Source organism: Chaetodon auriga, chromosome 16 (assembly GCF_051107435.1).
Source record: "Chaetodon auriga isolate fChaAug3 chromosome 16, fChaAug3.hap1, whole genome shotgun sequence".
Lineage (NCBI taxonomy): Eukaryota > Metazoa > Chordata > Actinopteri > Chaetodontiformes > Chaetodontidae > Chaetodon > Chaetodon auriga.
In genome coordinates this window covers 9,752,419-9,766,108 of record NC_135089.1, presented here as the reverse complement: position 1 = coordinate 9,766,108, position 13,690 = coordinate 9,752,419, and the positions used below count along the sequence as shown (strand labels likewise).

The 13,690-nt window shown below is 44.3% G+C and overlaps 1 protein-coding gene across 4 annotated transcripts in view; it reads left to right on the top strand.

Annotated features, from left to right (window-relative positions):
• cyth1a (cytohesin 1a) overlaps positions 1-13,690 on the top strand; it is a 39,584-nt gene that overhangs the window by 13,060 nt on the left and 12,834 nt on the right. For 2 of the 4 annotated variants that reach the window (XM_076752367.1, XM_076752365.1), the window contains exon 2: positions 12,964-13,046. In XM_076752367.1, coding sequence (XP_076608482.1) covers positions 12,964-13,046 — 83 coding nt within the window. Of the gene's footprint in view, positions 1-276; positions 498-5,794; positions 6,043-12,963; positions 13,047-13,690 lie in introns of those variants that run through there. The other 2 variants (XM_076752366.1, XM_076752368.1) reach the window with 2 other exon arrangements.

The window sequence follows — 13,690 nt, the reverse complement described above, 5'->3', positions numbered from 1 at the left end:
AACCTTCCTAACTAACGTATAGCCTAGTCAAACACGTGCAGAACCAACTGATTAATTAATTATTATAGTTAGAGCACCCGTCTTTTCCAGTGCTCGCTGCAGCCAGGAGAAGCCTGTCTGTGTTCCTGGTAAAAGCGTTGAACCGTTGCATCGCATTCGTTCTTTGGCATTTTATTATGAAAATCACAACCGGAAGCTCGTAGATTTTACTCAACGTTCCTTGACAGAGGCTCGCGCGCAGGAAAGATTGGTTGGTTAAAGTCCTCCGTCTGTTCAAACCACTCCCTTGAGCTGTCGACGGAGCCACCCTTCACTTACCGACGAAACCAGTCCGAAGTTATTACTTAACTCGTCAGAAAAGCTTAGAGAAAGGTCGACATATTTATCGATACTAGTATCTGGTCGAAGTTTAGCCGCTCGGAGTCCACTGGAAAACTTTCTGAACTCGGACCTTCCCGGCGGAGACAGCATGGTGTTGAAATCAGAAGACGGCGTAGGTGAGTGAAATTGTCGAGGAAAGGCATTTTTGTTGGTCGGACTGTCGTTTAAATCACTGTTTTTTGGTCGAAAACATGTTTATGAGCGGTTCACTCGGCAGAGGTTGTGTGAATGGGCCAAGTTTGTGAGGTAAATCACTGGAAGCCGAGTGAGTGTGGCTCTGGCCTTGTTTACAGTGTTTACTCTGCCATTTGTACCATCACTGCTGAGCCTACAGAGTCAACTTAATGCATATTCTATCAACAGCTGTGATTTCCTAAAAAAAGACTAAACATCCCTTCTTTAAAAAACACTTAAAATACACCACAAGGTAAGAATATAACATATATTGCCTACAGGAGAATTTTAAAAAACTCACTTTTTAGATTATAAACTAGCTTAGCCATTTGAAGTGTCTGTTGTTTATTATTATGAACAGTGTAATGTTTGTCAGGCTGCTTGCGGAAACACCTTTATTTGTGGATTTCAGTTTTACTACTGTGGGTGCTATTTCTTTGCCACTTGTGTGAATGCTCAGCCAACACGTTGACCCTTCATGGAGAACACACACACACACACACACACAGCAGCTTTTCACATCCTCAGTGTCATTTTTCAGCTATCTGCAGCAACAGGTGTGAGAGCGCACAGCTACTCGTCCAGTGCCACTATTACTCCTGTTACATCTAAGTTTCTTTGACTTTGAAGAGGCTGCCTTAGTTAAAATCACTTTATAATGCTCAAAGAAGTCAATTCCAGCAGCTGCAACATTTTGGTTTCCACTTAATTAAAGGATGCTGTTAATTCTTTGTGTTCTGAGTGTGTTTCCTACAGAAACATAAACGAGTTTGCAGCCTTTGAAGTCGAACCCAAAGCCTTTGTTGCAGAGCATGACGCCCTCATCTCTTGGCTCGTTTAGCCTGGCAGCATTAATTATCACCCTTGACTTGCGTCACAATTAATCGTGTTAGAGAACAGTGAACGTCTGACTGACTGATCCTGTTATATGCTGCTGCTCCTTTGTTCTGCTGACGGAGAGGGAGAACTTACACGCTCTTTTAGCCTCGGTGGCCCCGGCTGAGCCTGGCTGGCTGGCTGGCACACAGCTGCATTGTTTTTGAAGGGATGAGAGATGGGAGCAGTCGATTCTCTGGGAGTCCATTTGTCTCTGCCACTTAGGGGTGGGTGGTCTAGGAAGTTAAAGTAGTTGTCACTAATGGTTCCCTAATGAGCGGCGCTGAGAGCTCTAATGGGCCCTCTCAGAGCAGCGTGCCCTGCTTGGCACTAATGCCCAGTGGTTTGATAATCGTCATTCTCTCCACATAATCATATTTTAGCCTTCTTTATGCATCGGTTGCTGCCCTCCTATCCAGTCAGACGAGTTTTCCTTCTGCGTTGTTACAGCATTAATGCAGTTACACATGTCTATGTAATATACAGTCCAGTTGGGTGTGCTTGTAAATGTCATGGTTGGTAGCTCAGCAACACTCAGCGGGCTGCATCGCTGACATTTTTTAGGGCAGTATCACCAGTCAGTGTGAGAGGCAGAAAACAAAAGCGTTTGAAGCCCTGTAACCTGTCAGAATAATGTTTGACTAGATGTAGAACTGCGATCAATAAGTATTTAATCAAATAACTTAGGCTACAGTATGTCAAAATAACAACTACTCATCATGGGTTGCCAGAGCCAAACGTTTTTTCTTAACAAAGCCTTAGTTTCATGAGCAGCCAAAACATTTAATTCAGTGTATAACAATGTAAAAGAAAGAGAAACACAAATCTTATGAAAGTTTAATCAGTTTAAGTGTAAGTTTTAGTTGCTACAACATTATTCTCATAAAGATCTAAGCCAGAAAGAAGTCCAAAGATGCTTTTCTTTCTCCAATAATAGAGCCAGGTGATTGTTATTTATTACATTAATGGTATGCTATGCAGGATTTTCCCGAAAGCAATGCACTCATACAAAAGTAATGCCTCCCTATCATCGCTTTTGACCCAGTAGAAGTATGTGGTCCCCGGCCAATAACCTGTGCAGGTGAGGTCAGGACTTAATCAAAAGGTAGTGACCAGGTGCCAGACCGTAAGCAGCATGCACCTTGTGTGTGTCTTTCAATGTTTAATCGATTAATCAAAAAAAAAAAAAACAACCCTGACAGATTAAATTGTTCTTTGCAGCCCTACTCTAAACTTGCTGCTGTCTCTCAGTGCTGCCAGTGAACGTTACTACTATTAACACAGTTGACAGTTATGGCTGATTTGCATGGGAGCTGTGTTTGCTGTCATAAGGTTGTCATCATGCAGGCCTGTGAGAAGCCATATCCTGTGTGCTCCACAAATAGATCAACCGGTCCTAAACTTAAAAAGTGTGTGAGAGGATGCTGCAGATATGCGTGTGGCAGGAATGTGCCAGCGAAGGCTTCATTTTGGCAGTAATTTGCATCTCTGTCTCTCAGTTAGACACAGTTTTGGTTTCAAAGTAACACATTAGAGCTACTCCACTACTTTTGGATGTTTTTTAGGTATGAAAAGACCAGACGCGGACCAGAAAACTGCTCATCTTTGTCACGCATAGCAAAGCTTGCAGTTCATTTTTCTCTCTACCAGGACTTGAGTGACTTTCAGGTTTAGACACGCCTGTAGTTATTTTCTTCATACAGGACAAAACTCTGTGATCAGTCCCGTTGATAGGGCCCAAAGATTCAAAATGGCGCCTGGCAGGAGCTCCTTAGTGAGAGCGTTTTGAAGAAGTGCAATGAAACACAGCTTTGGTGCTGGTCAGGGTTTGGATGCGCTTGCATAGTCTGCTCTACATTATTAATGCAAAGTTTGTTTGGGCTGCAGGAAAGTGATGAAAACCTGAAAGCATCAGTCCATTATCTTGCACGCTTTGTTCCAGACATGGAAAAGCAGATTGTTAGAGTTGCTAATCAGATCTCCTGTTGATTTTGCAAGTGTGGTTTTTGTGCACCTTTCAGATCACAACTGAACATGCATGCCTCATGTTGTGACAGAGCTGAAGGCTTAAAGTGGTGAAGAAGGAAGGATTTAGTGTTTGAAAGTCTTTTTTTTTTGTGCCTTTTCTGCTTTCACACCTCCCCAGAATTATGAGAACGGCGCACAAACAGGAAGCAGAGTTTTATAATATGCATGACGGAAAGTGGCATCCCACGGTTTGTGCGTGGGCTAAAATTTCGACTGTGCTTTGCTACAGAAAAAGCAACACAGAGACAGAAATAATGACGTTAAGTGACAAAAAAAAAAGAGATTGGTGGCTCTTTCAGCTTTCCCATGATGTATTTTCTGGACGTATGTGTGCTGTTTCTGTTCTACTGGCGAGAGAGGATGTTGATAGTAGGACAACCCCGATAAGAATCAAGGCCAACAGCATCAGAGGACAAAGGCGTGCATTGTTGGTAGAAATAGCACTTCCGCTTTTGAGGGAAAACATTGAGAAGCCTCCACATCGGCTTAACAAAACAATAAATCTTGCTAAATGCAAATAAAATAGAGTGAGATTATTTAAGAAAGCTGATGATGATGGGTTGTATGTATGTGTCTGTGTGCAGCTGCAGGATGTTAACGCTGTGGAGCCGCCTGTATGTTTGCTTTACCCTAAAGCCGTGTGTATGGTGGCAGGCCTGGCTATACGTTCTCGAGCTCCAGTTCCCACCCAGTCACATCCTCTGGTCCCAGCATTCTTTCACAGCAGCCTGAACACAGCCACCAGAGTGACTCTTTGGGGATGTTAATGATATATGTTTTTGGGTTGCCTTCCTTTTTGTAATACATATCCCGAGACTCTGCAGTGTGGCACACAATGATCTGAGCCAGGATTTTAGTTTTTTCCTTCGGAAACACTGGTTACCTTCACTCTTCAAATTGAAAAACCTGAGAAGGAGAAGTCCCTCTTAGGTTGTGCTGCTCACAACTCATGATCATACTGAGGCTGTAACCTGTAATTAGTGCACATTGCTTCATTTTAAAGCAGTGATGAGGTAGTGAGTATGGGCTCCCTACACATTTATTTCCATTTTTTCTTCTGGCATAATCTACTTGTATTTCACCCTGTGATTTCCAACACTTTCCAGAAAATTGTGAGATTAGTCTCTCCTCTGTTGCACTTCCATTTTGAGATTTTCTGTGGACGGCTGTATTTCCACATATATGTCTTATCAAATGCAGGATATAAACCACTTATTGTCTCCAATGGCAGAACCGTTATAATTCTGCAAACACATGGATCCCATATTGACACTAGTCACAGGAAGCTCTGACACTGTGGGACTGCAGAGTGCAGCCGGCACAGCAGAGGGCTCCAGGTTGACTCATAAAGACACACAGACGCGAGCTCTTGTCTGCTCTGTGCTGCAGACGTACCCGAGGCAAGTGTACACTCATGCTGTAAAAACAGGCTGCTCGGGACACAGCGAATAGGAATGCTGGGAGTCTTGCGCAGTCTCTTGGCATGCCACATTAGCATTAGGATGATGCTCATGCAATATCCTTAAGAAAAAAATACACGATTGTCTTCAGCACAGACTGCATTGTTAAACTGGAGGTGATAATGACAGCATGACTGGTCGTATGACTTATCAGGAGAGAGGAGACCTGGCTCAAAGTGCTGACTCATGAAAACAGCTCATGCTAGAGTTTATGACTTTCTGTCTCTCCGGGACGTGACCGGATGTGTCCAGAGAAGAATAAATACTTACATTCACCATCAAGTTCAGTTTGTCTGTCTGGCTTTTTCCTTGATTTGTTATCACAGGAGTTGCTGAAAGGATTTTACAATATTTGCTGTATGTTACTTTCGAATGAACCCCTTTTTGAAAATATGACCTATTTTTTAAATAAGACACCATTCATGTTTTCTCTTTTGGGCTCCTGGCTCTGGGTCATATGATATAGCATCTTACCCTCTAAAAAGTGTGCTTGTAAGTGTGTGCGTCAGGGCTCTTCAGTATTTGTTATTCATTGTAGTGCTGTCATTAGGGCTGGGCGTCATACATCACTATTTTTGAGTACCAAGTGAATCTTTTCAATGACTTGAAAGGAAGTCGTGGTTATTGTGATGTAGGCCTGTAATTTGAATTTCATAATGCTGTGTGTGTGTGTGTGTGTGTGTGTGTGTGTGTGTGTGTGTGTGCGTGTGTGTGTGTGTTTGTTTGTTTGTGAGAGAGAGTGAGAGAGGAGGAGGCAGAGCAAGGAATGACCACTGGGTGGAGCCTCCATGTAAATGGTAGTGATAGCAAAACAGAGAGGAGGGAGTGAGGTAGTGAGTAAGGCTCCTTCCCCAAATGGACTGTGTCAGTGTGCCGTGAGCATGCTGGGAGCTGAGAGCTGTGCTGTACAGTTGAGAAAAGCCGGCAGGTTCCTTCTCTCCGCCACCTCTCGTCATGTGGACGTGCGGCTCGCCTGCGTTAAGCCACAGGAGCTGACAGAAAAAGGGACTGCTGGGTCATTTTTTTTTATCAAGGAGGAGAGATAAGGTGAAGTAGAAGAAGAAGAAGAAGGAGACGAGGAGCTGTCACAAAAACTGACTCTTTTGGAGGATTTGTCACACAGGTTAGCATTTAAATATTTGTTTTTATTTGTTAAATGGATCTTGTGTTGTTTGTTTAGTCTTGTCTACTTTGGTACTTGCTGTCATGTGGGACTTGGGTCAGTTTTCATCGGCTCTGTGTCCACCCCAGCGGCATAGAATTGAAGATAACTCTAAATTAGTGACGCTGGACATAATACAACAGCAAGGACGAGAATCATGTCTGGTGGTTTGACTTTCTGCCTTGTGGAGTGTCTCTGCTGGGGTGTCTTGTAATTCTCCAGGCTGGTTTGCTGTGTTGTGGTGACGGCTGTTGAATGGAGCTCCACTGACACTGAAGATGATTAAGTACTGGTGCAGCAGGCCAATGACTGGGCAGTGTGGTGCTGTCAGTGGGGATGAGGTGTGTCTGTATGAATTAGGGGGATGGTACGAAAGTGTAATTTTGACCCTCTGGGATCACATATCTGAGCAATAAAAGTGAATCTAAAGGCAAAGGCTCTATGACCAGGACTGTAGAGTTTTCGCTTTGTAATGCAGCTCAGTGGCACAAAAGGTGGTTTCAGCAAGCTGGGAGGGCCAACAAGTAGATGTTGAATTTGAACGCACGAGTAAAGCCAAGGATGCTTTAGCCGTCGGTCCCCGCGCCTGGGCCTGGTTGAGGAATGTCCTAAGAGGCCGGTTGCAGACACAAAGGGAGAGCTGTGATCGGCCCACCGTTCTTCCCACTGTCTCTGTGTTCTCCTGCCATTTGCCGTCCCACGCCTCCCCGGCCAAACACAGGGCTCCTTCTCCTGTTATCTCTCCTCTCTTAGTCCTGCCCTCACCTCCTCCTACCCTGAGGCCAGGACAGGTTTGACCCTTTGTGGCTTTTTGATCTACAGTACAACTAGTGGCCCATTTCAATGTGTTTTTGTGTGTAGCAGCTATGGATGCGGAGGTCAGAGGTGAACAAGTTCTTTTGGGCCCATGCCCATGTTAAAGACTGGCATTCCTTCACAGCCCCTGCTCAGCTTTGTTACAAGCTGTCTGGTTTAGAAGATGTGTGTGTGTGTGCGTCCGCGTGCATGCGTGTGTCTGTTTGGTGGGGGTTTGTTTCAAATATATATGAGGGAGAGACCCCTTGGGATTTACTGTAGTAATGAGATTCAGTCTCAGAGATCAGAGAATGAGACATTCACATTTTAAATCACCTTTTGTTGTTCCAGCAGCAAGCAGCAGGAAAGATCAGAAAGCTTAGAGCCACTTTAATAGACCGTGCCGTTCTTTGTCTGTTTTTGCCTATCCCAGCTCATGTAATCGATTGCTTGTATGTGTGTGTTTTGTGCTGAATGCATTAAACCTCATCATGAGGTAGGCTGCTTCTTGTTACAGCTGGCACGCTATTGGTTTAGGCTAGAGGTCGATTGATTGGCGCCTACAGAGACCTTGGGGGTGGAGGGTGCGTTTTAGCACGTTTAAAGGGAACTTTCCATGTAACCGTAAGAACAAAGGCAACAACGGCTTTAAGGAACAGGGGGTGGGGAGGAGGAGTGTAGAAAACTGCTGATCTTGGTTGCATTTTGGAGATAAGATTGCATGAAGACTGAAATATCAGTGGATACAAAGAAGAGATATGAGTAGATGAGACGAGAGATGATGGGGGAAGAAGAAGAAGAAGAAGAATGGCAATCAAGCCTAATGGACAGGGTGTGGGGACCAATTGGAGGCTGTGTCATACTCAGATATATCGAGGGAAAAAAGGCTGTCAACAGATGAAGGACCTTATGCAGGGAGTGATTTCTGCCACCTGTGTCATTCATCTCCCTCGATCAGTGTGCGCACTTAATCAAAATGTAATCATGAACAGGCACGCAGACACGTGGCCGCAGAAATGGATGTGTATCTCTTTGCATATTCCCTCAGTCAGCAGATCACAGACAGCGTTGAGGTGTAAATATATTCATTGATGTCTCCATCTGCTGCTGAGATGCACCGGGATTCCACATTTTAGCGTTAAACCTTCATAGAGCCCGAAAACACAGCAGGACGTGCAGACGATATAGAGAGAATCGATCCTGTGTCATTTCACCGTTCAGATGTGGTGAGAGCACATGAGTTCACCTATGTGTGTGTCTTTTGACGCTGTCCAGTAGCTGTGTCACAAAGGGCAACCTAGGTGAGGAGCTTATATAGTTCTTAAGTTTTTTTTTTTGAAGTCCTTGTGCGCTGAGTGGAGCTCCTTAAATTGGGTCACATCTGCAGGGAGGTGGGGCTGAGAGATCCTACAAGCACTCAGAATTCTAATTTCCTTATTTTCCAAGGAGAGTTCTTCAGTGATCTGGGTGGAAATGAGACGTCTGCCTCTTCTGCCAGGATGGCAATCAGGATGTGTATTAGTGGGCTCCGTCGCTGTGGGAGAAGGAACTATAATTGGTGTCTCCCTTGATGTCACCTCCCTGGTGTGCTCTGCTGACCCAGCCCTCTCTAAAAACTGCTTTACCCATCTAGAAACTCTGCAGATGCTCTTAAAAGCAAAAGGGAAGGACGTACACTGCCTGAAAATATTAATGTTAAATGGGATTTGGGCTCACATGAAGCCTTATGGCGAGTTAAAAATGTTAAAGGAACCCAAGTTTCACAAGAAGAGGTTGTATGTAGTTGTTGAAGGGGGAATAGGGATGCACCAATTCAGTGGGCAGAGTGGGCACCATGATTATACTCAAAGGGAATGTATTGGGTGTTTCTAGTCATAAATTTAGGTTAAACAGCACTCAGGCGTAATGAGGGCCAGAGCATGGCGGGACAAAGCTCAGATTAAACTGTCCCAGATTTGGCAAAGGGGCACTTATGTCTTGTCACTATCTGCTCTCACTCGCACGTTTCCAAATGGCTTTGCACCACCTTGGTCTCAGGACGTTGTTCAGTCCAGTAAAGAACGTATGTATTACTATCCTTTCAAAACGGAGCGGAGCATTTTCAGGATTCAAATGCAAATAATGTTTCATTACTTTCCTCGAAATAAGTTTCATTTTCTTCCTGCTATGAATGTCCTGTCTTGCTTCCTGATACTGACTTTGGTTAATCATCTCTCAAATTGAAACTGAGTAGACATTTTTGCAGTGATGCAATGGATTCAGTCTGAATATCACAGTTTGGACAGTTGCAGTCAGATGGTGTTCGTGTTGACAGTTGAAACAAAAAGCAAGTTGCCGGGCGCTGACACGGTGCCAGGCACAGCGGGGGGGGACACTATGTCGGCCCCTAGGCATCGGCGTGTGGGTGTTGCGCATGCGTGCGTATGCGAATGCATGTGACTGTACCCTAGTCTATGTGCACGACTGCACGCCTCCATGTGCATGTGATTCCCCTGAATGACCTGTTTTCCAAGCAGCGTGAGTCCCTGAAAAAGTGAAGATGTAGGCGGCCCATGTTTCTCTTTCAGCCTGTGGAAATCACCACATGGCCCAGTCACATTGCTCGAGGGGCCCTCTGCTTCCGAGAGGCTCCTGAAGTCAGACATAGACAGGGCAGATCGGTAGTGCATGTTGTGAATATGGTATCACTGCATCAGCAAGAGGTGGATATTATTGAGGTATCAGTAAGTCTGTCTTATTAAGCTAATTAGCTTTGACTTGCACATGAACAGGTGCTCTCCATCACTCTTACTGTACCCTGTTTGCCCTGTCTTTAGTTGTCTTTCTCATTTCCTGTCTGTTTCTGATGACAGCCTCTTTTCATTGGCCTTACCAGTGCAGAGGTTTGCTGAATGACAGCCAAGCAGCGCTCCCAGTCGGAAGGGAAACTAGCAGCTCTCAGCATTTACTTAAGTGGATGGGTTCCCCCTGTTGTCTGCTGTGTTCTGGGAAATGACACCCACTTGGTGCCCACCTCTTGCACGTGCGTGTGTGTGGCCTTTCCCTTCCCTGATGTGGTTTTATTATTTTGGGTGGAGTCAGGAGGGCAGTGCCGTGTGCACCTGATTGGCTCGTTGAGTAAGTCTGATCATGCGGGTCATGTCAGATGGGGTGGCAGGGAGGCCTTTGGGTTGAAGTCCTTCTCTTTAATTGCAGGACCAAGTTGTCATCATGCATCTGCTCTACTGATGAGGAAAGATGCTGATTTTCCACAAGCTCCTTGTTTGTGCAAGCGATCAGACGATTTCCATCCTCAAATGATTCCATTCCTTTACTCAGTTTCTGTCTGTCTCCTTGTCTGTGTCAAATTATAGTCCTTTTCTGCAGCTCTGCCCTCCTGTCAGTCCTTCACTTTGTGGTTCTCCTCTGAACCAGGAACGCTGCGGTTGTGTTGTGTTGGGTCCTGCTGTCCTGTTTTGTGTGGCGTGGCTCCCTTCAGCGTCCGCCAGACGCCCAAACTTGCATCATTTTTCCAAAAAGAGGAACGAACTTCCTCCTTTAATCTCATCCGTTCTGTCTCTCTTGTGCTGTTGAACACTCGGCCTGCTCTGGGTTTGCTCCACATGACATTATCTCGTCCAGTCGATCGGTGGACGGGGTCATTCAATGCAAGAAGACGCTTGCTTTCTCAGACCTGTCAACACTTTGTTTTAAGTGTGTGTTGTGGTTTTTGTGCATCTCGGTCTGCATCCAAACATGTCTTCCCCAATATGAGCTGCTCTTGAGGGAACTGTCTGATGAAAAAAAAAAAAAAAAGGTTGTGCAACTATTTATATTGTTGTCAGCTCCCTCTGTAAGTGAGAACAGTTGTGCAGAGGTTACCATGGTTGCCATGGATACGCTGAACATTTGGGATGGATGGGGCTCGTTCGCCAAGGGATGCTGTAGGCTGCGAGGTATGATGTGTGAAAGGTCAACCTCGAGTGGACTGCCATGCTCCCCCAGCTGTCTGAAAACAAGACAGGAAGACAACATGGCTTTGTTTTGGAGCTCCTCAACAGCCCGCTATAAGGCTCTCGTTTTGGAGGTCCTTTGTCTATTGTTGCTGCGTTAAATATTAGCAGACATTCCAGTCAATGTCATGGGTATTTTCCCCAAGATGTTTAGGTTAGCATACTTTCTGTGATTAAAATAAGTGCTTTCCGTTATGCAGCATACATCTTCTCTGTAGGGCGACTGTTAGCTGCTCATTTACTTGAGAGTTTACCTTTGGATTAATTCTTCTGTTAAGGGAGAATTAAATGAGCTGACCTTGCTAATTGTGAAGCTGTGTATGTTTGTGGGTCTCAAAGCACAATGAAGCTCATAATTTCTGGATGGCTGGCCTCGTCCTTGCTTTATTGATTGCTGTGCCAGATTTTTGTTCAGCTTTTGTAACCTTCATTGCACTGACCCGTTACTGCAGGTACACGGTGTCCACAGTTTAGCCACTCACATTTACTCTTGAACTGTACTGTACTGCAGTATCTCAGAATAATGTGGGACCAGCATTGAATTAATGATTTCTTTTAGGAAAGCAAAGAAGAAGTTGAAGGAGAATGGACATTTTTTCCGTCTCATTTGTGGTATCATACTGTTGTGGAATGAGACCTTGTGTTGAAGATTCCTCTCTTTGCTCAGCTACTAGAACTCTGTAACCATTGCCTTGTTAAATGTTTTCAGAGATCAGAGATTAACCTTTTGAACTCTGCTGCTAGTGGTAATGAGGAGAGGAGGAGAGGTCACTGGAGGAGGTTTTGCCTGGCCACTGGGGGAATCAGAGAAAATGACAGTGTGTGACAGAGATGATCGTCCAACATAACGACCGCTGTGACTTGCGCAGCTCTTGACCTTGTCAAATACTGTATGGCAGTTATTTTGCAGCCAAATGATTGGTGTCTGACACCTCAGAGGGCACAGTCTTTAATTTTATTTCACAGGAAATTCAGTATATGATGGGTATTCATAAAGACTGAAAACACTTGTAAGGAGTTTCTTAAATTACCTCTATTATTAGACAGCGCTGACAGTTGCACAAAATACACATTTTTGCCAGAACTCATAATTTTCTTGACCAATAATTATTGTTTGTGTCAATATTGCAATACTACCATGTGTGGACCTGCTGTATTACACAGCAGCTCTGATACTGATTTATTATTAATGCCTGTCCTGAGAACAACATTGCTTTAAATTCATGAAAGGAGGACTTTGTTTTTTCTTTCTCCAGCTAGTGAAAATAAGTGAAATCTACATCCTTTTAAAATTACCTGCTAATAAGCAGATTTTTTTTTTCAAGCAAGCGGTTATTATCTTCTTTTAAGGATGATTACCAAGCACTTCTGATGCAAGAATAGCATGGGTTTCAAATAGAGACTTAAATAAAATTGAGAGAGTCAGGGGAAAGTCTTCCAGCATAGTGCTTAAGTAAATGAACAGGGATTGTGCTTGGACTGCTGCTATCATCAGTGTGCTGATACTAGTGTTGTCCCTTTTATGCTTGGAGTGCAGGTAGGGGTTTGCGCACACACAGACACACAAACGGCATCAATCGGGACACATTGCTCGCCCGTCAGTCCTCTGCACAGACTAATTATAACAGCCCATAGTGTGAGTGACAGGAGGACTTGCAGCGCTTTGAGATCTGTCACGTTTGTGCTACTCTGGCGCTGATGCTCGTGTGATGCTTGGCTGACCTGAGCTGTTTCATTGAGCTGGACAAAAGTTCAGACCTCTTCAAAGTGCACCTCTCCGCTACAGACACTGCAGAGAGTTACTGTTGGTGAGAGTGATTGTTTGCTGTCTGTTATGTCCTCCTTTCCTCCTATCATTTGCTGCTGAGAAACATCCCCCATGACTGTCGTTGCATATTCTTTGTGGCATACTCCACACAACCCCTGCTGTGAGCATTCAATCACCTTCTGATATCAAGGAAAATGATAGAGTGTAATGTCATTTCTGTCCACTGACACGCCTCAGGGGATAGATATGCATAGAAAAGGATAAAGGTGCATTGTATTTTGGGCGCCTCTATCCTAACCCTTCATTTTCTCTCTCATCTCTCCCCAGTGCCGGACGACCTCACCCCAGAGGAGCAGCAGGAGCTGGAGAATATCCGCCGGCGCAAGCAGGAGCTGCTGGAGGACATTCAGGTAATACTGGAATAGGATATGCAGGCCATTGCCACACTTATATGTGCAAAAAACACACATAGCGGCTTGATACATAAAACAGACACAAACTCCATGTGTTTGACGGCAGAAAATGTCCATCTTAAACATATTTACTCTAATTTTCAGGTCCTTTGTAGGGAAAAGTGAGACAACTACACATTGTCAAATACAATTTTAGTTGTTTCTGGAGTTTTTAATGGGAAAAAAGTGTCAGTAAAGAAAATAAACTGCCTAATTTTCACCTGAAGTAAGTATTTTACAAAACTGTGACACATTTTAGGGTGCCGCAACTTTACCTGGCTTTGAAAGAGTGTTTCTTTAATTTAACTATGCTGCTTGGATCCAATTAAACTTTATATCACAGTCGGACTAATCTTGAAGAAATATTTAAGTGATCCACCCTTTAAAATGAGAGATTTAGAGGCTCAAGGGGCAAGACAGTCTTCATTCTTGTGACCTACAGTGTCCAGACATTTGGCTCACTTCTATTGCCTTCAGCTACAACTGCAACTCCTCTGCTTTTTGATTAAACATTTACCTTCTATCCAGTCGTGCAAATTTCTCTTTTCCAAGGAGTCCTCAAAACATTTGACCCCAAGTGGAATGTGAGGTATTTCCTGCCA